Below are 23,467 nucleotides of genomic sequence, written 5' to 3' on the forward strand. Positions count from 1 at the left end.
GAGAAATAGCTGACAATAACTCTAGCGAAAAATAATTGGTGTTGTTAGAAGTAATTGTAATGTATATGTGGAGAAAGTGGACGCACAGATAACTTGCCATCGGCAGGACCCAAACCTGCGACCGTCGAATAACGCATCCGACGCTCTACCACTGAGCTACGGGGGCGGTCATCACACCATCCTCTTGTTAGGTATACATGTGCATTTTAAGCGTGGGAGTAGGGTGCCTCGATGCGTCAGTCAGCGCCACCTGTTGTCATGACGGCGAGTGTGAAGCACACTTTTTTGCCTGTTTGGCGTGACGTAGTGCGGACACCAAACGGTTTTCGTAATAATGTCATAGATAGATCATTTATGAAGGGGATATGACGTGTCATGTTTTGCAAAAAAAAACATATCCTTACTGCTCTCAACAATGACTACAATATGAGTGCCGGTTCTGAAATAGAGTGTTTTGTTCCTCGGTGATGCTTCAACTCGAAGTGACTATGTGAGATTCAACACACACACACACACACACACACACACACACACACACACACACACACACACACACACAAACACACACACACACACACACACACACACACACACACACACACACACACACACGCACGCACGCACGCGCGCACGCGCGCACGCGCACACACACACACACACGCACACACGCACACACACACACACACACACACACACTCACACTAGTGGCTAGGTCTAGTGGCTGAGGTACTCGGCTGCTGACCCGCAGGTCGCGGGATCGAATCCCGGCTGCATTTCCGATGGAGGCGGAAATGTTGTAGGCCCGTGTGCTCAGATTTGGGTGCACGTTAAAGAACCCCAGGTGGTCGAAATTTCCGGAGCCCTCCACTGCGGCGTCTTTAATAATCATATGGTGGTTTTGGGACGTTAAACCCCACATATCAATCAATCAATCAACCCCCCCCCCCCCCACACACACACACACACACACAACAAAAACAAAGTTTGAGGCCAGTCCTGTCTATAGGAAATAAGCATAGTACCGCCTAGCGAAGTCGCACAATTTCATTCCTGTCGAAGCTGTGGGCCGCTAGTGAAAGGCCTGCGTGTTTGAGGCTTCTGCTATAGGAAGGCTTTGCGTCTGCTTATGCTTATATAGAGCGACTCGATTAAGGAGTCAATTGATCGAGTGCCGTGTATTTTTTTTCTCAGCGTGCTTTTTAAAGCGAGAAGAACGCATGCTCGTCTCTGCTACAAAGCGATACTATGCAATGAACGAAGGAAGTAGGAACATACACGCGTAAGCTACAATAGTAGTATTAAGTACACTCTTCTCAAGAACAGGTTTTACATGTACTGCCCCCCCCCCCCCACGACAAATTACACGTAATTGTACATGGTAGTTGAATTGCTTACGTGTTTTCTACAGCGTGTGGTTAACGTTGCAGTTTGTACACCCTTCCCGCCTACGTCACTGCGCGCCAGAGAGAGAGAGAGGGAGAGTAAATTTATTGTGGGCCTAAAAAAAGCGTCTGAGTAAAAAGCAGTGCGGGAATCCCTATCCATAAATCAACTGTCATGACTCAACAGCCATGCGTCATAGCACATCACTGCGTAAGACATGCGATCAGTACTACCTCGTTCAGCAGAAGACAAAGTTAGCCCTGTGGACTAGTGGGCGCAATGTGACTGGGCGAGGTATCGTGTGTTGTGTTTCCAGCGTATTAGTATTATTATTATTTTTTTCGGGCGTTCAGTTTTACCGCGGTGGTTTTTCCACTGCAGAAGTGACGTCATCATTTGCGCGTACACTCCCTTACACGTGCAGCAGAGCGAAGATCGCGCGCAACAAGGTGGTAGAGGAGATGCGAAGAGACACCGTGCTGTTGTTGACAGTTGTTGTTTTTTTCTTGTTTTTTTTGCGTGCTCCATTTTCTCTTCTCTTGTAAACTACCACCGGTTACTGTATATAGCCTTGCGGTCTGGGTTTCCCCTTGCACGTCGCTGTTATATTCGAGATGCGTGAATCGGCCGCATCGTGCCATCTGCAGCGCTGAGGGCGGACGCCGCTCTCCAGACGCTCATTCCCTCTGTCCACGATTCGAACATTCGCTGGACGGGACAATTCTCGCAGGTGCGGCTCACGACAACGGTGGGGGGGAATTCCATCGCACGCAGTGCAGCCGGGGCTTCTGCTGTTCGTGAAAGTCGCCCCGGCGGTCTTCAAGCACCGCTCGGCTGCTGCCGGTGATCGTAGCTTCCCCCCCCCTTCCCCCTCCTCGTCCGTGAACCTGACCCGAATCGAGGCCGACCTCGTATAAGAGGCGCATCCGGAAGCGCGCGTCCCCCAGACGCCCCCCGTGGTCGGAAAGCAGCGCAGACATGGATTCCCCGCCTCGCTTCTTCGCCATTGTCGTCACGGTGAGTGCAACGGCCGTCACAGCGAGGTGCTAGTGCAGTAACCGCCGTTGTAGTGTGTGCGACTGATTAGACGGGACGGCCCCTTCCTTTGCCCAACTCTCGTTCATGCGGCTCACTTTGGTAGGAAACGATTAGATTGAACTTTATTTGCGTGTTGCGAAAAGAACTATTCGCTTAACCAATCATTTTTTTGAACTGGCACAACACTATGACTTCATTGCATAAGCGCGACACGCACACTCCTCAAAGGAATGACAACACCGTCAGCTTGAAGCGCACTGCAAGTTCTGGATACCTTAAACGTGTTTCGTGGATTGCAGTCCATCAAAACAGTCGCAGGCTAACCAGACTATGAAAAAAGAAAATCAGTGCTCAGTTTGTGACCCTCCGGGCATGAGCGTATTCAGGATTTTGTCTTAGGACACGCAATCCAGTGTTCCATCATGACCGGGTGGGGGGGGGGGGGGGCAGGGGGGTCAAGTGCAGGTGGGGCTGCCCCTTTAGCACTCCCCTGCCGAGGTCCTTGTCTCTGGGTGTGTGCTGTGAGCGCGGCTATGTGTGCACATATACCAGTTCTTTTTCCTAGGGATTTATTTCTATATTACTTTGTTTTTATTCCCCTCACCTCGCGTAGGGTAGCAAATCGGGTGCAGCCTGGTTAATTTTCCTGCATTCACATCTTCTCTCTCTTGTCCACTTCAGGATACAGTTGTGTTAACAGCCGGCTCTTTAATACACAGCCGCATACACGCAATGCAAATTCTCGGGCAGTGCAAGAGATTACTCACGCACGTTGCATCGATTCGATCACTACGGCAGAACAACGCGAGCGGAAGCGAAGAATGCAAAACGGCAACTTGGGAGAGTCCTGAAAACTTGTATTTCACTTCGCGCCATCTTGCGTGGTCAAGAATACCGTTTGGTGCCTTGGACATTTTCCACGCTTGGATCGCCTCCCCCCCCCCCTCCCCTTCATACCCGTCGTACATACAGAGAGACGCACGAGGCAGGACACTGTACGCAACGACCCGGTCGTGGGGCCAATTTCATACAAATTACGTGCCTGGACTGAGCGTGCTTCAGCGAGGTCCTATCGAGCGGGTCTAGCAGCGCACATTCACCCCTTCATCTCAATGAGGCTCACGGAATGTGCCTTGGGCTACTTCCGTCGAAGCAGCATTTCAGTACCCCCACCACTTCCAGTCTCGGGCGACGAATGCCTTCAGGCAGGGGCGTAGCCAAAACATTTTTCAGGGGGGAATGGGGGTGGGTGGGTGTATGAGCGCCTAATGGCCCGCTTTTTTGTACGTTCTCATGTGTGTTTGTATGTGTAGGTATTTATATAAACGCGACAATTTAAAAACTTTCTGTGGGAAAAGAAGGCCGGCGGGGGGGGGGGGGGGGGGGGCTGAATCTTCTTGGTTATGCCAGCGCCTTAACGGCCAGCTCTACTCGTCTCTTCCCTGCACAATTTCGCGCAATCAAGGCTGTGTGGAGTACTTATTTATTTATTTATTTGTTTCTTTTAATGAAGAGGCATTGCTTGTTCCTGTTAGATAATTACCTTATGACGTCACAATGCAATCAAAATACACAATCAAGGCGTACAAGGAGCGGCAAAACTATGTCATCCTTGTACATTTTTAATCTTTAGTTGATGAAAATCCTGCTCGTGGAAAAGTTCGCTGTTTTAGATTAGTTACGATTAATGATGTCATCCAGAAGATCCCCTTAAAGGTAGGTCGTTCGTGGCAACGCTGAGGAATTAAAATATTCTGTTTTGTCAAATATGGGTATTTGATACGGGAATAGTGAAGACACTGCCTAATGACTTTTAAAGATGTAATTAGGATGACATTTCCCTAAGAAATTATTCATCTATTAGGCATAAAAGGCCTACATAGCGAAGACCATACCTATTGTGCGGAGCGATATACGCATGACTTAATTGTTAATATATTCGAGTGACAGTCACAGTGTATCGAGATGGTTTGAGGACGACTTCTAGTCTAGAGAATAAACACTTTGGTGGGACGACCAGATAGAGGAAGGAAATTAGGCGTTCGGTCAGACGAATGCTACGTGTAATCATTTACGTGTGAGTTAAGCACGATGCAAGCATTAACTTAATTGAACAGAGATTAGTAATATGTCACGAAATCCTCGTATGACATCACGCAAGGTACTCAGACGTGGCTTAAGAAGGATATAAGAAAGGTGCTGTTCATAAATGAGGGAAACTGCTTTGAATTAAGAGGAATTCAGCATCACAGTTATAACGTTAGGCATCGGATGTGTCGAGTGATTGCCGTACAACGGGTGCAGCAGGGCGCGCGCCAACGCTTCGTAAACGCCAAATGACTGAAGGACTTCACCTACAGCACGTTTTAAAAATGCGTTTTGAACTTTCATGCCGATAAATGTCTAAACGAACCATTCAGCTGCATCATTCGGCTGCAGATTTAAGAAATAGATCAAACAATCTTCCTCGGCGAAGTGGAGTTCGAACCTGCGTCCTCGCAGTCTCAGGCCAGGTATCTTAACCTCTGTGGTGTCTATTCACGCTTGTGCAACATAAATTTTGGAAAACCCATGAATGAAACAAGCCCTTAAGCCACGTTCGTGCTACAATCTTGTTCCCGGCAAGTTGCTCGGCAGACTTGACACCCAGATTATTTGACAACCTTAGCTGATTCATCTCGAAGCCGTAGCAGGAACTTAGCAGGGCCATTAAAAGAGAGGAAGTTTGATATTACTTTACAAAAGGTAATGACGCAACGCGAGGTGCATTAAAGAGCAAGGGAGGCTCTTTTCCTGTACCTCTTTCTTTCTTAATTAACATTGCGTTGCGTGATTACTCTTTGCGCAGCATTTTCTAACAGCAGGCTCTTCGTTCTTGAAACAAGGAGTTAGGATTGACAACCTTTTCAAAACGAGGTACCAGCCATCATTTTCGTAACAACACACAGTAACACAACCAGGATTGTTGTTCTGTTGAGAAGGGGAGGGGGAAGCATAATTCATCTTTGTTCGTCTGTACGTTCCCATGTGAGCATGTATGTACATATAAATATGCAAAATTACAAAAATTTGAGCCCCCCCACCCCACCCCTGACATGCTGTATACGCCAATGACAGCATACGCCGAGTTTTCATTGTCCAAGATTCCTTAGGTCTGTTAGCTGTTGAGAAATGGGCATTCTGTGTTCACACACTAAAATAATAGGTGGAGAGAATGAGAAATGAAAAAAAAACAGAGGATGTGCAACGATTGCAGTGACCCTTGTGCACCCGGTGACTACAGCACAATCGTTTTGACGAAACCCAAAGGCTAGCCAAGACGTACGATTGTCCCCACTGCAAGATAAGGGCGCGTGATGGTGCGTACACCACCTTATTCTCTATACGTGGGCCTAAGTACGCGTGAAAGATGAGAGCCACCGCGGGCTGAATGCGCCATCTCGCTGATAATGCTGAAAACACAATATCCCCCCCCCCTCGAGATGCCCGTCAACAGCATTAAGTGGTAGATATGAATAGCTTGCAGTTTAAACATTGGAGGAGGTACCTCTCGGTGGCTCAGTGCTCAACGTTTCGCATTCACGACACGGAGGCCCCACGATCAATTCCGCACGTCGGAGGCTTTTTTTCTGAAATTTTTTTTCTTTCTTCCATTTCCATATATATAGATACGTATTCATATACAGTGCATGACATCGGTGCCGACGTCCACGTCGATGCCGGCTGCGAAACCAAGCCAAGAGGGTCCATATAATTGCTATCACAATAAAGCAGCTAAAGAGAATAATATGACGCAGGGATGAAAGTCATGTGACCCGAACGGGATTGGTGGCGCAGATGTCTCACACAAAGGAGCGACTGTAGGTAGGCCAAGAACGAGTTTCTTTAATCGTGTGGTGTACAGCGGGACGTGTGAGAGAAAGTGAAAGAAAAACACTACATTGTTCACGATATAAATGATGAATGTGGGTATACTGCAGGCTTCGAAAACGGCGCTAAAGGAGTCTAAGAAAAAGACGCTGTGGAGTTTTTCAGTCTTACTATGCAGTAGTGCAGACTATACGAATCTATCTGCACATGTCAGTATACCAATAAAGCTATTCCAATCAATGTCGGTATAGGGTGCGTTGTTCATCGCGACAAAGGGAAGAATTACGTTGACAATGAAAAAAAAAATCTCTTGCTCTAGTGACAACAGAAGAGCAGGTCGTCTTGTGAAAATTGACAACGCAGCCGAGCTAGCCTCAAAAAAAAAAAAAAACCAAAATGCTACACGCAGGAGGTCAGCGTGGAAGCCACACTGTTTGATACCCACCCAGTTTTACAAGCATACAATGTGTTTCATGAAACTATACTCGGCGACAACTTTCTGTGGCAGCACTGCCAAAGCTACGTGGGCGGAGTTTAGGCACATGTGTTACTACGCCAAGTAGTCCGTTTTCATGTGATTTAGGTTTCCGTTTCGCAAACGCATCCAACGCGTACTTTTTCGCACGGCCATCATACGATTAATGTTTCATTTATTTGGGAGGAAGTAAATAAAATGATAGAAGTAATGATAGATGAAGTCAGAAAAGCCTTGTAGAGCATGCAAAGAGGCAGAGCTGCTGGTGAGAATCAGGTAACATCAGATCTGCTTAAAGATGGAGGACAGATTGGGTTAGAAAAACTAGCCACCCTGTTTACGAGCTGTCTCCTGACGGGAAGAGGACCAGAATCTTGGAAGAATGCTAGCATCATCCTAATACATAGGAAAGGAGATAAGAAGGACTTGAAGAATTGCAGGCCGATCAGCTTGCTCTCCGTAGTATACAACCTATTTACAAAGGTAATCGCTAACAGAATTAGGGCAACACCAGAATTCAATCAACGAAAGGAACAAGCAGGATTTCGAACAGGCTACTCAACAATCGACCACATTGATACTAATCAGGTAATAAAGAAATGCTCAGAATACAGCCAACCACTATACATAGCCTTCATAGTCTACGAGAAAGTGTTTGATTAGGTATCAATATCAGCAGTCATGCAGACACTGCGGAATCAGGGCATCGACGAAGCATATATAAACATCCTGGAAGTAATCTACAAGGGATCAACTGCTACCATAGTGCTTTATAAAGAAAGCAACAGAATACCAATCAAGAAGGGTGTAAGGCAGGGGGATACAATCTCCCCAATGCTATTTACCGCGTGCTTACAGGAGGTTTTCAGAGGCATAGAATAAGAACAGTTAGGGATAAGAGTTAATGGAGAGTACCTTAGTAACCTGCGCTTCGCCGATGACATTGCATTGCTGAGTAACTCAGGGGACGAATTGCAACTCATGATTACGGAGTTAGACAAGGAGAGCAGAAAGGTTGGTCTTAAAATTAATCTGCAGAAAACGAAAGTAATGTACAACAACCTCGGAAAGGAGCAGCGCTTCGACATAGGTAATAGTGCACTTGAAGTTGTAAAAGACTATGTCTACTTAGGGCAGGTAATAACCGCAGAGCCTAACCACGAGATTGAAGTAACTAGAAGAATAAGAATGGGGTGGAGCACATTCGGCAAGCACTCTCAAATTATGACAGGTAGATTGCCACTATCCCTCAAGAGGAAGGTATATAACAGCTGTATCTTGCCGGTACTTAGCTACGGAGCAGAAACCTGGAGACTTACAAAGAGGGTTCAGCTTAAATTGAGGACGACGCAGCGAGCAATGGAAAGGAAAATGGTAGGTGTAACCTTAATAGACAAGAAGAGAGCAGAGTGGATTAGGGAACAAACCGGGGTTAGGGATATCATAGTTGAAATCAAGAAGAGGAAATGGACATGGGCCGGACATGTAGCGCGTAGACATGATAACCGCTGGTCAATAAGGGTAACTAACTGGATTCCCTGAGAAGGAAAGCGGGTTAGGGGGAGACAGGAGGTTAGGTGGGCAGATGAGATTAAGAAGTTTGCGGGTATAATTTGGCAGCAGCAAGCACAGGACCGAGTTTACTGGCGGAACATGAGAGAGGCCTTTGTCCTGCAGTAGACGTAGTCAGGCTGATGATGATGATTATGATGATGATGAAATAAAATGTTCATTTTTAAGAGAAAAGATGTGAAACTTCTTTGAAGCGTTGAGATTTATTTGAGAAAGAAAAGAAAGGTACGGCCGAGCACGCACTGGGCGATTAGGAAAACGCAAAGCCAAGAAACCATTTCCTAAATTTCATTGCATGTCTAGTCGCCGCCGCTGTTTTCTTTCTTTTAGAGACGCAAGAACCTTCTGGAGACGCTCGCGTTATTTTTTTAGGGGACGCGAAGGCAACCACGCGAAGCAGAAATCTTGGCACCGATAGGTCATAAGCGAGCGTCTGACGTCCGTAAATACAAGTGGGTGAAACATAACCTTTACTCGGCCAACAACGCTGTTTTTTTTTTTTTTTTTTTTGCACAGTCAACAGAGTAATATACATGAACGCGTCTGTTACCCAGGCAAAGCGCAAGGAATGACTCCCTCTGTAGACGCCGACGGGAACGGTGTTATACGGTACGGGATCTTCATCGTGGTCTCATTAACAATGTTAGGCAGCCGAAACACCAACAACGTATGCAACGCAATTTAGGAAAAGGTTCGTTGGGTTTACGTACAGTTTCCAATCACACTTTTTCATCTAAGCAGCTGGTGTTGCTGAAGACTGGCAGGTAACCGGTGTCACTTTCAATTAGAGTCCCACTTTAACTAATGATACCACACCGCACACAAATTTTCGGTGATTGCATGTGCGGGAAACAAAGCATTTCACAACGCACCACTGTCTTCGCTTCTCCCTGCTCGATGAATACAGATCACGTAATGAACACGCACTCATGCTCGCTCACAAGCTCCGATGTGAACTTGGCCCCGCCGCGGTGGTCTAGTGGCTAAGGTGCTCGGCTGCTGACCCGCAGGTCGCGGGTTCAAATCCCGGCTGCGGCGGCTGCATTTCCGATGGAGGCGGAAATGTTGTAGGCCCGTGTGCTCAGATTTGGGTGCACGTTAAAGAACCTCAGGTGGTCGAAATTTCCGGAGCCCTCCACTACGGCGTCTCTCATAATCATATGGTGGTTTTGGGACGTTAAACCCCACGTATCAATCAACCGATGTGACCTTGCTGCTACCGAGTGACGTTATCGTTACAGTGTACTAGAAAGGGAAAACAACGAAAAACTTTTACAGTTGATGCTTTTTAATAATAATGCAAACAATCTTGAACATAATATTTACACCTTTTGTTTTTGTATTTTCCATCAAGCTACGCAGTATAAGAAAGTTAGCGTTCGTGGACTACATGCAGAAGCGTATAGTAAAGAAGGGCGTGCGAGGGTTTTATAGCCTTGGCTGTGCTGCCGCAGAAATTTGTCGCCGAGTATAGAACCAAACATAAAAAATATCGTTGACCGCAACCGAATGAAACCAACAACATATAACTTGCCGCCATGTGGTGCTCGTCAAATGGTGGGGCGCACTTACAACGTGCTTAGTACATCAATTAATTAATATCAATTTCACAACACCTTTAATATTCTCTTCAGGGCCAAACGCATTTCATCACGTTGTATACGGCATTCAAAAACGACTGAGTAAATATTTTTGTGGCAACGAGCATCAGGTGTCGACCCTCCTTTGACCAAGCAGTGATGTCATGTGATGACGTCATCACGTCATCACAATGTGGCGACGTCATAATAACATCCCGATAAGAAGTAATTGCCTATCGATTCACCGCTGACTAAAAAAATGTGACCCCCCTCCCCTCTGCGTTCTATTTTTTTTCTTACCGAGTTTTGATTTGGTCACTGCGCGACGAAATACTTGAGACTCTCGTCTTAATAAACGTGTCGTTACAAAATGCGCCCTCGGGTAACATATAAAAGTATTTAACTTGATTCAAACAAGCTTGCAATCGCAGCCAGGAGGTCAGAGAGGCTGACACGTGCGCGCATCTAAGTGTGTATCGCCTTGTGCACAGTCAGCGGTGCATCCGCATCCTCGTGGTTTCTCCCTCTTAGGGCACGCTGCATGGGTGACGCAAGCAACCCTGTTTCGGCGCAACGGAAGCCGGCAAACGACATACGGACGCTCTGTTCAGCAGCGGTGGCGGCCTTTCCACGACGCCCAGCGATTCGAGGACGCGGCGTTTAAGGTCACCAGACCACTAATGTTTTGCAAGAAGGGCTTCGAGGGAAGGCGGATCGAGTCTGAGCTCACGCATGCGTAACCAAAGCGTCGCTAACCGACCTAACTGTGCCTGCGCAATCTGACGGCCAAGCGGAAAAAAAAGTACTCAGCGGTCGCCGCCGAAGCTCGTTTCGCTGCAGGCGCGCTCGTTGCGTGTGCCGAATTTACGGTGTCCTACGTCCCAGGGCTGCACCGTCGGCTATAAAAAACGCAGAGGTGGTTCTTTGAGCGTCTATTTCAGTCTCTCGAGGCTGTTTAACGTGCACATAAATCCATGCGCGCAAAAGTTATCGCTCCCATCAGAAAGCGCTATCACCGTCGAGAGGAATGAAACGCGTTCAGCAACACAGCGCTACACTGTAACAGCACCGTGCATTGCAACCAAGCACCAATAGTGGACTGTCGCGACGGCCCCTTTTCTTCGGGCAACAAAGAAATGACATGGTGGAGCACGCACGGGGTTTGGATTTTTTAAAGGCGAATACCTTAGATGCTTCATCAAGCGGGAAATTTAACCGTAGGTGGAGACCGTCCTGTGGCATCGAGAACGTGCGATTGAAAAAAAAAAAAAAAACGTGGTTGATACCTCTTTTTAGGAATCGCTATAACACGAAAGTGAAGTGGCTTAGAACAGAGGTGGCTTAGAACCATGGTAAGCATCGCGCGCTGAGAAGCGCGAGGTCGCTGGTTCGATGCCACGCTGCTGAACTTCCCGTTTTTTTTTCTCTTTGCAATCTGCTAGTTAACAATTTACAACGTCGTATCCGCGACGTAAATACGTCACGGTGTCGTGGTGGACAACGGGATAAAACAATTCCGTGTTAAAATTATAACCTTATCACGTCGTCATGACGTCACAAATAGCAAAAGCTTGTGACGCTATCATGACGTCACGTATTCTGGTGTGACTTCATGCGATGTAACGCCGCTCAATGCCGTTGTAGCGGGCTCCTTTGGGTGGTGACCAAAACCGGAGAGCGCGGAAGTTCAAGAGAAGAAGTCGAGGGGGCCGCTTTGCATTGGCACGTGAAGCCACCACCGCTCGTGTTCCCTGCTCTCTTATGGGACATCGACTGAGAAAAATGAGACGAATTTCACCTTCGAGTTGTTTGAGGTGAATGAACAGGAGAACCTGTGAGTTCTTGTGGATGGATGGCCTATATTGACAGCGCAACGCCATAGCCTCCGAGCTACTTTGCCATGTGTTAATAAAGCTTCGGAATTTTAACAAAGAAACTGTTGAAGGTGGAGGTAAAGCCGCTGATGTGTATGCGCCACAGAAAGCGGGTGTGTGTTTAGCATATATAGCCATTCATAGTATGGTATTAGAAGGAGGTTAAGTTTAAGGGGGTTAAGGAACAAACCGGGGTTAAGCATATCATTGTTGAAATCAAGAAGAAGATGTGGACATGGGCCGGGAATGCAGCGCGTAGGCGGAATAGCCGCTTGCCTCGAAGGGTAACTGCCTGGATTCCCAGAGAAAGCAAACGCCTGAGGAGGAGACGAAGTGAGGTGGGCCGATGAGATTTAAAGTTTGCATGCATAACGTGGCAGCAGAAAGCACAAAACCGGGTCGATTGTGGGAACACGGAAGAGGCCGTTGCGCTGCAGTGGGCGTAGTCAGGCTGATGATGATTAAAAGGGGTCGACAAAGAAAAGTGAGGGTGAGGAGGAGAGAAATGATGGGAGAGGCTTGCATACCGTAACCATACATAGTAAAGTATAGCAAGGGGTGGAAAAGAAACGTGAGGACGAGGCGGAGTTATAGGGACCCTGTGCTGCGCGGACGCCTTCAAAAGATCGCCAACATGACGGATCCGTACGGTGACACGCTGTGCCAGAGAACCTCCACGCGAGATGAGGAGCCGCTGACACCACGACTCGACTAACATCAACAAGGAGCGCGGGCAGCTGCTTGCAGACTAACCGCAAATTTTAAGTTATTGTTGAACCAATCACATCACGACTTTTGCTTTGCATCACAGATTGAACATCGTGACGTCACACATGTCACCACGGAGGTCGGAAGGGCCCAGAGAGGAGGAGGGATTGTTTTTTGAATTCCTGGCGTGCCTTCGGCTTGTAGAGCTGTCACGTGCGGCACCATTGATTGTGACGGCATTGTGCACGCGATGCGCGTGTTTACTTCAAATGTTTGCAAAATATAGGACGTGGTTTAGGAGCTTTTTTTATGGTAACACGTCATACACACATCGTTACATATGGTTGCGAAGCGGTGGGATTCCGGGAAACATGACCTGCTTCTTTCACATTCACATAAACACTGCTCGAAAAATAGGTAATTGGACGGAATCTATTCTGTTCGAGAAGTGAATACATGTGGAATCCCAAAGAAGCAGACAAACAGAACACCGGCTTAAGAGAGTAGACTCAAATGATTGTTGGGGTTTCGCATACCAAAACTGCCATATGAATGTCACAGACGCTACGGGGGAGGGCTCCGGAAGTCTTTAGAGTGTACTATAGATTGTGTGGGCGTCACAGGTTTGGTGTGTCTACTTGAACAAAACGAACAGAATTTTCACGTTCAAGTGAAACCATCAACCCATTTTAGCTACGCCACCTTGGTTACCATTCTCTTGCTTTGCCGCAAAAGCAAAATTCTATTTTTACATCCGAAGCAGCTCATAGCGGAGTTCGATCCGGTGTGCCGCGTGACCACCCTTAGTGCGCATGCGCAACAGCTGGCCCATGCACTGCCAGAGCGCGCTCACGCGCTAGCGCGTTCGGGCTTGTATAAGGTAAGCCTCTCCCCCTTACACTCTCTCAGCGTCACGTGATGGCGTCGGGGAACGAGATTCTGCAGACGCGCAATGAACACCCGTGCTCCCGCGTGGCGTGCTCCAGCAGAAGTTTGGAACGAGTAACAGCAGCAGAAGCTACAACGAATTCATGGTGATTACTTGCTTGATATGTGGGGTTTAACGTCCCAAAATCACCGTATGATTATGAGAGACACCGTATAGTGGAGGGCTCCGGAAATTGCGACCACCTGGGGTTCTTCAACGTGCACCCAAATCTGAGCACACGGGCCGACAGCATTTTCCCCTCCATCAAAAATGCAGCCGCCTCCGGGATTGGATCCCGCGACCTGCGGGTCAGCAGTCGAGTGCCTTAGCCACTGGACCACCGCGGCGGGGCTGAATACATGGTGTGCTCCCCTTGCAAGGACGCGTTAGCATCGGGCAAGGCGTCCGTGATGAACGTAACTTCAAGTCGACCCATGCGCTGTTCGGCATGCTACTCATGGTTCCGTTTAGTGGGAGATGGTGAAATTTTTTGTTTATTTGTTTACTGTTGTGGAGACGCCTTACATGCCCCAGGAGTATTTTGTAAGCGGTGAGGGATGCCATCAAGCATTGATCACGTACAAAACAACCAGAAAACATTTTAGCAGTGGCTTAGCTCGGCTACGCCAGGATACACAGCGTGAGATACGAACGCGCGAAATGACGAACGGTGGAAGGAACAACGGATGGACGGATGAACAGACGGACTAGCAAGCAAGCACGCGGATCAAGCGCTATAGCCCACTGGTGACACATCTCTCCAGGAGCTTCCAGGTCTTCTCCGGGTCTCTAGCAGTGCGCCGTGTGACGTCACTGCTCCTCGCGCATGCGCATCACTGCTTCATAAGACACGCGAAGCTGCTCAATCTCGGCCGGTGTAGGTTACGCTACAAAACCTGGGGGATGCCTGAGCTTCGCCTTCAAGAGGAGAACGCGATAGAGTAATAATCGGGCCCCATGCTCGTTACCTCCTGATTTGCTAGCCCTGTTTTGGTTCTCGGTGCATGCATCAACCGTGTCGCAAAAAAACAACAAAAAAACGTACGTCTGTGCGTGAAAAATTGCCTGTTTTAAGGTACTTTAGAATACCTACTGCAAGTACCGTTGCATAGTTCCCACTAGACTATAATTCTTTTTTTAGCGAATCTTCAGTGAAAGAGCTCATTACGCGTCTGATGGTCAACACGCGAACCCTACACAGCGGCTTTGTTGATGTCTTTGCAGCTGATGATTGCTAAGTATGTCTGAGCACTTTGCAACGTGTCGTATGTCAAAAAAACCTGCATGTTGATAAATTCACGTGTTTTGGCGATGCCTGGCGTGATTCAACACATATGCCACGCAATATATGATGCGTTGAAGACTCCTTTGATTACACAACATTAATATAGTATTTTTTTTTCAAAGCCATTTCAAGCAATGACGTGGCTCTGTTGTAGCACACCCTCTTGTCACGGAGAAGGCATGTGTTTGATTCTCATTCGAAACTAAGATGTTTATTATTTATTTTATTTGCATATTTCCCGTTCTTTTCTGTTACGGACAATTTCACTCGCAACCAATGACACCAACAAAGGAACTTAAAGTGCTGACACGTGCTTTAAATATATTTTTTTGATTTCCACTGTATATAAAAACACCCCTATAGAAAACCCTAAAAAGAGTGTCATGCTGCCTAAGAATGCATTGAATATGTTTGTAATATGCTACATAAAAAGAAAAAAAAACTTCGGTCTCGATATGGAGGGGGTGGCTTATCAGTGCAGTGTAACATTACGTGGAGACTCACTCGCAATGCAGTATAGCGGCAGCAGATCTGTCATTTGCTCGTGGTGCTCGTAGACAACGATGGGCGAATCGTCCTCCAGCGACCCAGACAGTGATTTCGGCGATTTAGGTTTCACGCAGGACGCAGGGTTCGCAAACTCAGTGGAACGCTGGTGACTCGTCGGGATAATGCACATTTCAGTTGGCCTGGCTTGCCGAGGCTCACTTACTACTTCATAGAGTAGTAAATGAGTATCATTTACTACTTCAAAGAGTAGTAAACGAGCATCAGCAAGCCAGAAAGGTTTTAAAATCAACGTAAACGATTGATATGTGTGGTTTCGCGTCTCAAACCAACAAAATCAAAGTAAAGTATTGTGTACATGTTGTGTGACCCCGATGCGTTAGCACTGCATACCGAGAAAAGGAAAAACGGACATTTTATACGATGTGTAAATGTCGGGTCAAGACTCCTTTGAGCTCACGGCAGACCATTCCCTCACCCGTGGTCTACTCCAACCATTATCTGTCTTTACTGCCTATTGATTTTAATAATTAATCATACCTTCTCTTGTGCAACACTGCTGAGGGGCACTCTATTCTCTTCATTTTCTGTACAGTGAGCGACATCACTTTCTCCACGACAGTCAAGAACGTAGCCGAGACTCGAGGTTAAAACGGGGACCTGATTTCAGGTATCTTCGAGAACATACGGTGGCTCATATTTAAGGTCCTCATCTCCCGAAATGCCGTACAATAAAAAAAAAACATTATTTAGTACCTGGTAATATATTCCCGCGCGGGTATTCCCAGAGCTAGCTGATATCGCGACAATTGTTCACTGCATTTCTCTGCGTCCTTATGATGCCTCTCTCGCGTCGACTGCTGCACCACAACGCATACCGCGCGAGATATACCGATGCAGAACAAAGCGAGAGAAATGAAACATCAATCGAAATGCAGATAATCAAATATAGCGGTCGCTATTTCGAAGCCGTGGGATGCGGAGGAAAACGTTTGCAAACGCAGTGTATTATAAATGTGTGAAACAAGACAGCTTGACATATGGAAAATTGATAGCAAAAATAATTATTCTAGCTGATTGCATTTTGCAAACTACAGCAAGTGCAGTTGGAAACTTGTAACACATGTATACACTATTATTTTCAGGGTGAAATCAATTCTCATATATAATGCTTTCATCATGAGGCTATGTTCACCATGTCACAAGTGGATTCACCGGTGAAAGCCCGTGGCAGCGACTAAGTGCTTGCGTTCGTGAGGCATTATTTTGAGACAATACCGCAATGTTTTCAAAATAAAAAAAATTCTATGACAGCAGGCGCACGAACTTTACGTCGGGGCGAAAATACTTTGCTTCACCTATGGTTGTTACGAAATAATTAATTAAGGAAAACACATTGTTTAACGTTTAGTTATCTTAAAGTGGGAGTCGACAATTTACGGCCGAACCATGTTCTTTAGAAATACCAGAACGATAGATGACACTTGCTGTATTACTCGTCGTACGTCAAAGGCCTCGGTTCAGGTGCTTCCGAAACTGAGCTCTCCTGGCGCGCAGGAAATGCCGCCGCTGTGTTACGTCAGACCGGAAGTTCACGTGACAAACTTTGAACACATGCACGCCACAGCAGAATCCGGTCAGTAAAATGGCATGCCGTTTGAAGTATACAAGAGTGGATTCTTCATTCTTTTCATTTTGGTGCGTTGTGCTCAAGTGTTCCTTTTGTAAACTCTAAATCAGCTTGCAAAGGACTCTCAATTGTCGCCCCGCTGCGGTGGTCTAGTGCCTAAGGCACTTGGCTGCTGACCCGCAGGTCGCGGGATCGAATTCCAACTGCGGCGACTGCATTTCCGACGGAGGCGGAAATGTTGTAGGCCCGTGTGCTCAGATTTGGGTGCACGTTAAAGAACCCCAGGTGGTCGAGAGTACCGGGGCCCTCCACTACGGCGCCTCTCATAATCACATGGTGGTTTTGGGACGTTAAAGCCCACAAATCAATCTCTCAATTGTCCGTGAGAAGAAGCGCCATGACACAAATGGACCCTGGTTTTACGCTGTACAGCGAAATAAAGAGAGGTCACTTTGGTTTTATTGGGTACCACGTTAAAGATTTAGATAAGGCGAAAGATCACATCCTGTCAAGAAGCTGTATACACTTGTGTACTTCAGGTGAATTGCTGTTTTTGTCCTTCCCAGATTCAGCTCGACGCACCACTTTTCAAAGTGCGTCACGCGAGCTTCCGGTCTGACGCAACACAGCGGCAGCATTTTCTGCGAGCCCGGCGCTTTTAGTTGCGATATCGCTTGGATCGGGGGCTTCAATCTCGACGATTATCATTTCATATTAGGTGCATTTTTGAGAACTTACAAAACTGGTCGTTGTAACTCGTCAAGTAGTGCAGATTTTCAACGTAAACTGCCCTCAAACATAATTATATATGTCAATTAACAAATATTTTAATTGCTCACTTCAAGAAAACTATAAGTGCGGCTAAGTATTTACGCTTTGACGTAGACTTCGATTACGAAGATAGTAACTTTGTCTGTCTGTCATGGCTTTTTTACAGAAATTTCCATTGTATACAAAAAATAATACAATACGAGGTATGTAATTGATGCCTTTGTCGTTAAGTTTGCATAGAAACTCATTCGCACATAGCGGCGACCTGAAGCATTGAGTTAAGTGAGACAGCGTACTCTCTAACTTTATTTCTCGTTGTGTGCTAGCAGCCTGCATTGTACGAAGTGATTGTCGCCATCTAAACAAAAGAATATACTGTCATAGCATGGTTTTATCGAATGCCACAACCCTAAATTGAGCGATTATCTCTTGGGTATAGGCTAGTGATATGTGTACAGTACCAACTGGACAGTGGTCCGACATCAGAACAATATAGGCGGTGCCTCTAAAGATACATCAATTCAAGGAATGTGACATTCGAGCTGCCCATATCAGTCGGCCTTCATGAGAGACCTCGACAGAAACCCACGAGGTGGTTACTTTGCGTTCTCTGTTTTCTTCCCTTCACCTCTTCTTCCCCTCTCATCCCATCACTCCCTCTCTTATCGCCCGTCAGCCAAACGGAAGTTCATCTGGTCAACCACCCTGGCTTTCTATGAATTCTCTCTCTTTCCTAATTCGATATCCGCGAAAAAGCGACAGCACGAGGCCACAGAGGCATCTTGGCGACCGAGGGCGGCCAGATGAAAGCGGTGCACGACCTTTGTTTCGCTTCCCCGGCGACTGACTTCCACGTGCGGGCCAGTCACCGTGAACGCATTAGGAAGCAGTTAGTTCGAGCTAATCGCATCTGTTCCCGTTCACCGCCCCGCTGCTGCATTGCGCGCTCGACACCGCATCGCTTCTGTCCACGGATGCGCACTCGACGGCACACGCAAGAGAGGGCGGCTCGGGGAGGGTCACCTCGGGGCGCGTCTTTGTCTCGAGCTGGGACGAGCCATCCGCCCGGGCAGGAAGTGGCCGTGACCGCCGCCTGACCCACATCCGCGAACGCCACCTGCACCGGCAGCTCCTTCCCGCCCCCCAAACAGCGGCCCCCCTCCTCCTGGCACTCGGCCTGCCCCGCTTTTACGGGACCACCTCGCTTAGTGGGCTTCTCGGACGCTTTCCGCAGGATCGTTTCGCATTGTTCCCGCTAACCTCGTCGCCGCAATGATGTTTGCGGAGCGAGTGATACTGCCTAGCTGTTTTCTGCTGACGATTACGCATTTTCAAGTGCGCAAGCTTCATTCGCGATACAAAGGGGCACACAAACCTGACGATAGTTTTAGCGCGAGAACAGAACGACGACACAGAGACAAGAAGGTCTCTGTGTCGCCAGTCTGTTCTCGCGCGATAACTATCGTCATGTCATACCAACTAGCCCAAGCTGCCACACTTCTAAGGGCACACAAAGTCGCCAGGCGTACTCGGTCATAGCCCGGGCATACTCGGACAGAGCCGAACTCACGCGGACATAACGATAGTTATAGCGCGAGAACAGAACGACGACACAGAGACAAGAAGGACACGAAGCTCGGGTCCGTCGTGTCCTTCTTGTCTCTGTGTCGTCGTTCTTTTCTCGCACTATAACTATCGTCATGTCATACCAACTAGCCCAAGCTGCCACACTTCCACGTGGACATAGCTCGGCAAACCTTGTGAAGCTCTCTCAGAATCATTCATGAGATACATATTGCGCCTGTGGCTCACTCGGGTTCAGACTCACCGCAAACGTTTTGACCCGGACTTACTTGGACTCAAACTCATCAAAATATTACTCCCGCAGACTCACTCAAACTCAGACTCGTGGCTCTATCTGTGTCTCAGCGAGTCCGAGTGAGGTTACTCGTGAGTCAGTTCGCCGGCCTATTAAAGGGGCGACGTGGAATAACTGCGCTCGTTGTCAGAACCGAGTGTAAGGTGTTACGAAACGTTCGCTGTGTTAGTAGGCCACAATGAACTCTGTCCGAGTATGCCCGGGCTATGACCGAGTACGCCTGGCAACTTTGTGTGCCCTTAGAAGTGTGGCAGCTTGGGCTAGTTGGTATGACATGACGATAGTTATCGCGCGAGAACAGACTGGCGACACAGAGACAAGTCCTTCGTGTCCTTCTTGTCTCTGTGTCGTCGTTCTGTTCTCGCGCTAAAACTATCGCCAGGTACGAGTACACGGAACAACGCTTATGCTTGGCAATGAAACGGCAGCCCAATATGATGGAAAGTGCGCGTTTTTCTCCGGATTACTCAGTTCAACACCTTTACGAGACCTCTTTCTGTATTCAAAGAGTATCTTCATATGTTCCGCAATTCCAAAGCACCTGCTAACTGCTGTTACAAGGAATATTTTAGGTATGAAGATATCGAAACTTATCGCGAAGGGAGTAGGCATGGCTTCCATGCTGATGTTCGGCATTAATTTGAATGTTTTGTTGATTGGTACAAAGGTTAAACACTCGAGTTGGCTGTTGTTGCAATGCGCGTAGCATTTAACGAAGAACCTTCAGCTACATTGAAAAAAAAGTACACTTAGTTCAGTGGTAAACCTAACGTATACTGGTAAAGACTCCACCATGTCATTGAAAGTGTGGTAAGGTCGTTCTAAAGTGAAAATGCATATGAGTGCTATTAGAGTGGCACAGTCTATCAAGAAATCATCACTTGCATGACTCATCGTTTTCTCAACACACAGTGAATGTTCTGTCATTTGTTCTTCCGATTGCAGCTTTTCCTGGCCGTGTTTGTAGCGCTTGCCAATGGCGTTCACGCCGAGTCAGCCACCGAACGAGAGCCCGCCTCGTTCCGGCAGCAGCAGCCGCTGGCATCGTACCCTACAGTGTACGGCCTCGCCTACCAGCAAGGGTTCCCGACAGCTTACCTGGCAAGGCCTGTGGCGAGGCCATCGCTAGGGTCTCGCCTCCGAGGTCTAGTGAATGCACTATTCTTTCGCCGCCAACAGCAACAGCAGCAGCAGCCGAGCTACCAGGCGTACAAGCCGTCGGTCGCCGTCAAGCCCGATCTAGTGGCTGCGGCGTCTAAGCCCTTGCTCCACTCGGCCCACAAGATACACTTTCCGGGATCCTTTCAGACTGGCAAACTGGGATACGGAAAGCAGGGACTGCAGGCTGCCTACGCGCAGGCCTACCCCTACATGTCCACGGCAAAACTGTACAATGGCCTTTACGGGACGTCGAAAAACACGTACGCCGCGAAGCCCTTCGGCGGAGCCTACAAGGCTTGAGTGGCCCGGACAGACGTTACTCTGAAAGTTCGGGGCTGAGCGCTCTCAATGGCGCGTCGCGCATTTCCCTTCGTTTTTTTTGTTTTGTTTATTTGGTAGGATGATCGTCGTCATTGTTTACCACTCTGCAAGACACTCGACCTATCAGCGTGCACTTTGCGTAGCTTTCGTTTGGTGTCGAGGCTTGCTGCTGAGGTCTGAAAAGTCATCGCTTTCGACTCTGTATGACTCATGCTTGTCCCCATCAAGCAAAAGGGCATAAGTCAACGATTGGATGACATTAGTCATATTTGTGCCCCCTACTCGTCATCTATATGAACGCCTTGCTGGGGGCGTTTAAGACGGCCAACATTGATGACATTGTTTTTGACATGCAGGTACTTGATAATTTACAAATGCCTGTGAACTCGCAAAATTTTATCTAAAACGGTATGACACTTTCTCAGCACTGTTCTTAGCGATGGCGAGAGAACTTGCTGGAAAGTTGGTCTGCTCTCAGCGCTGACCGCAAGTGCCAAGAAGCATGCACAAAAGCGTTTATAGAAAGATGGAATATCGACAATAGGATAGCTCTTCGTTAAAGTGAGGCCCCGGTCGTACGGGTATTCTCGCAAGAATAGCATTCTGAAAAGTTGGAATTCACTACAATTCAGACTTGGGTGCAGTAATTTAGCGTGCCATGTTGTCAATGGTTAGCGAGGCATCATCGCTAATTTTCTAACTTACACAATCGAAGGGCTTATACCGTTATATAAACGTTGTTTTTAACATCGTTAGAATGCTGTCTTTAAGACCATGCGGCAGCATCATGAAGTACTTATGTTAAACTCGGAAGCTTGGAATGGATGGTATGTGAAACAAAATCGTATACAATTTTCTACATATTTAGCATTGGTAGGCAAAACGATGCAAGAGTGCATTTATTTGTAGGCAAGTGAGGGCCAGCAGACCAGAAGTGTGGACAGGCATCATGGTCTAGTGCGGACAGGCATCATGGAAACAGCTGGTGGCTTAGGTAATTGCAGAATACTTATAGGGTACTGTGATTTCAACAGCATGTAGTCATGCACCTGTTTCATTTTTTTTTCGGAATCGGTATGGTCCTGTCGGTGACTCGGAGTTGTGCCATCTTTAGAGAGACAGCCGTAGACTTTTTGAAGTGGTCCTGCACATGGGCAGATTGACTGTTCATATGAAGGTAAAAAGAATGTCTAAGAAACAGCACATTTCTCAAGTGTTTTTAGTTTCTTAATTAGACTAGCGATAGTTACAATGAAATTTCATGCTGCTCCATTGTGCTGAGGCATCACTGTGACGTAGAGACAAGCGTTTGGCAAGAAGGTGGATAGATCAGTTGTGTCGAAGGCCTAGCGCTCCACTTGTGGCGCGCTAAAAGTCAAGCGCTGATTCAGTATGAGAATGTATTGAACCAAAGTGTCTATCGGCTTTGGGTAGTTCTTGCTGCGTTGTAAGAAGAGTTTTTGTCAAGTAGCCAAAGTGCAGAAGGTGTGAGATCCACTGCGTAACCTTATGACGTGAAAGAGAAAAACAAGCCCGATGGGTTACTAAGATACAATGCTGGCTGACTGAGGTTGTTACGTGATACAGCTGAACAGCGCATCTTACCCAATTCTTTCTTCTTTATTGTAAAGCTCAAGTTAGCGCTGAGTTATCTAAGAGCATTTACTTTCAGATTCACCCCAGAGAATCAATGAAAACTGAATTGCCATTATGTGTGTGTGCGTGTGTGCGTGAACTAGCATCTTTGTGTCGAACAAAAAAAAAGTGCTCACAAAAGCGTCTATTTATTTGATTCATTTTGGCTAACATGACACCCACCTACAATTCCTTGTTGTTTAAGTGCTATTCACTGTTCAGGGGGAAAAATGAGACAATTAAAACGCAGCCTTCGAGTACAAGTTGGAGATTGTGTGTTTCAATTGTACTTTCGCTTAGCCCATGTATACTGCATACTTTAGAGGCAGCGCGTACGACGGCGCCAGCTGAAGTCAGAGACCCAATAGCAAGAAGTGACTTGCTGATGGTGAAATAGTAGCGTAATGCGTTCAGATTCATGTTTTTTTGTCTGTTAGGTGAACAAGTGAGCATTGTGAGCGCAAAACAAGCAGATTCGTGTGCGGATAGTCGACCTGGAGCACGTACTATTCTGAACGTTGCCACGAACAGTTCTTACTGCAAGTTCTTCAGCGTAAGTGGTCGCTTCGCAAATGTTTATAATGTAAGCACACGAGCAAGTTAACAAGCCTCAGTGTCAGTATAGTGACACTGGTCATGAGAACGTGATTGCCCGGATTTTGGCTGCCTGACATCAGCGAATATCACCTCCGCGAATAAAAAAAGTATATGAACATGATTTTTTTTGTTTTTTGCGTGCTAACCTTTTGTAGACTCAGACAAAATATGTCATATCACTTTGTTGTATGTGTTACAATATTTATGCGTGCCTCGGTTCTAATAAATTTGTGTGCTTTCTGTGTACTGTCCC

General features: G+C 47.1%; 1 protein-coding gene across 1 annotated transcript; it reads left to right on the top strand.

The window, feature by feature from the left end:
- Nucleotides 1-2,255: 2,255 nt before the first annotated feature.
- On the top strand, nucleotides 2,256-23,456 carry LOC119171840 (uncharacterized). Its single transcript, XM_037422699.2, has 2 exons — nucleotides 2,256-2,400; nucleotides 20,446-23,456. The coding sequence occupies exons 1-2, from the start codon at nucleotides 2,362-2,364 to the stop codon at nucleotides 20,959-20,961; spliced, it is 555 nt and encodes a 184-aa protein (XP_037278596.2). The 5' UTR covers nucleotides 2,256-2,361; the 3' UTR covers nucleotides 20,962-23,456.
- The last annotated feature ends 11 nt before the right edge of the window (nucleotides 23,457-23,467 follow it).

The sequence above is a fragment of the Rhipicephalus microplus genome, chromosome 4, assembly GCF_043290135.1.
Source record: "Rhipicephalus microplus isolate Deutch F79 chromosome 4, USDA_Rmic, whole genome shotgun sequence".
Lineage (NCBI taxonomy): Eukaryota > Metazoa > Arthropoda > Arachnida > Ixodida > Ixodidae > Rhipicephalus > Rhipicephalus microplus.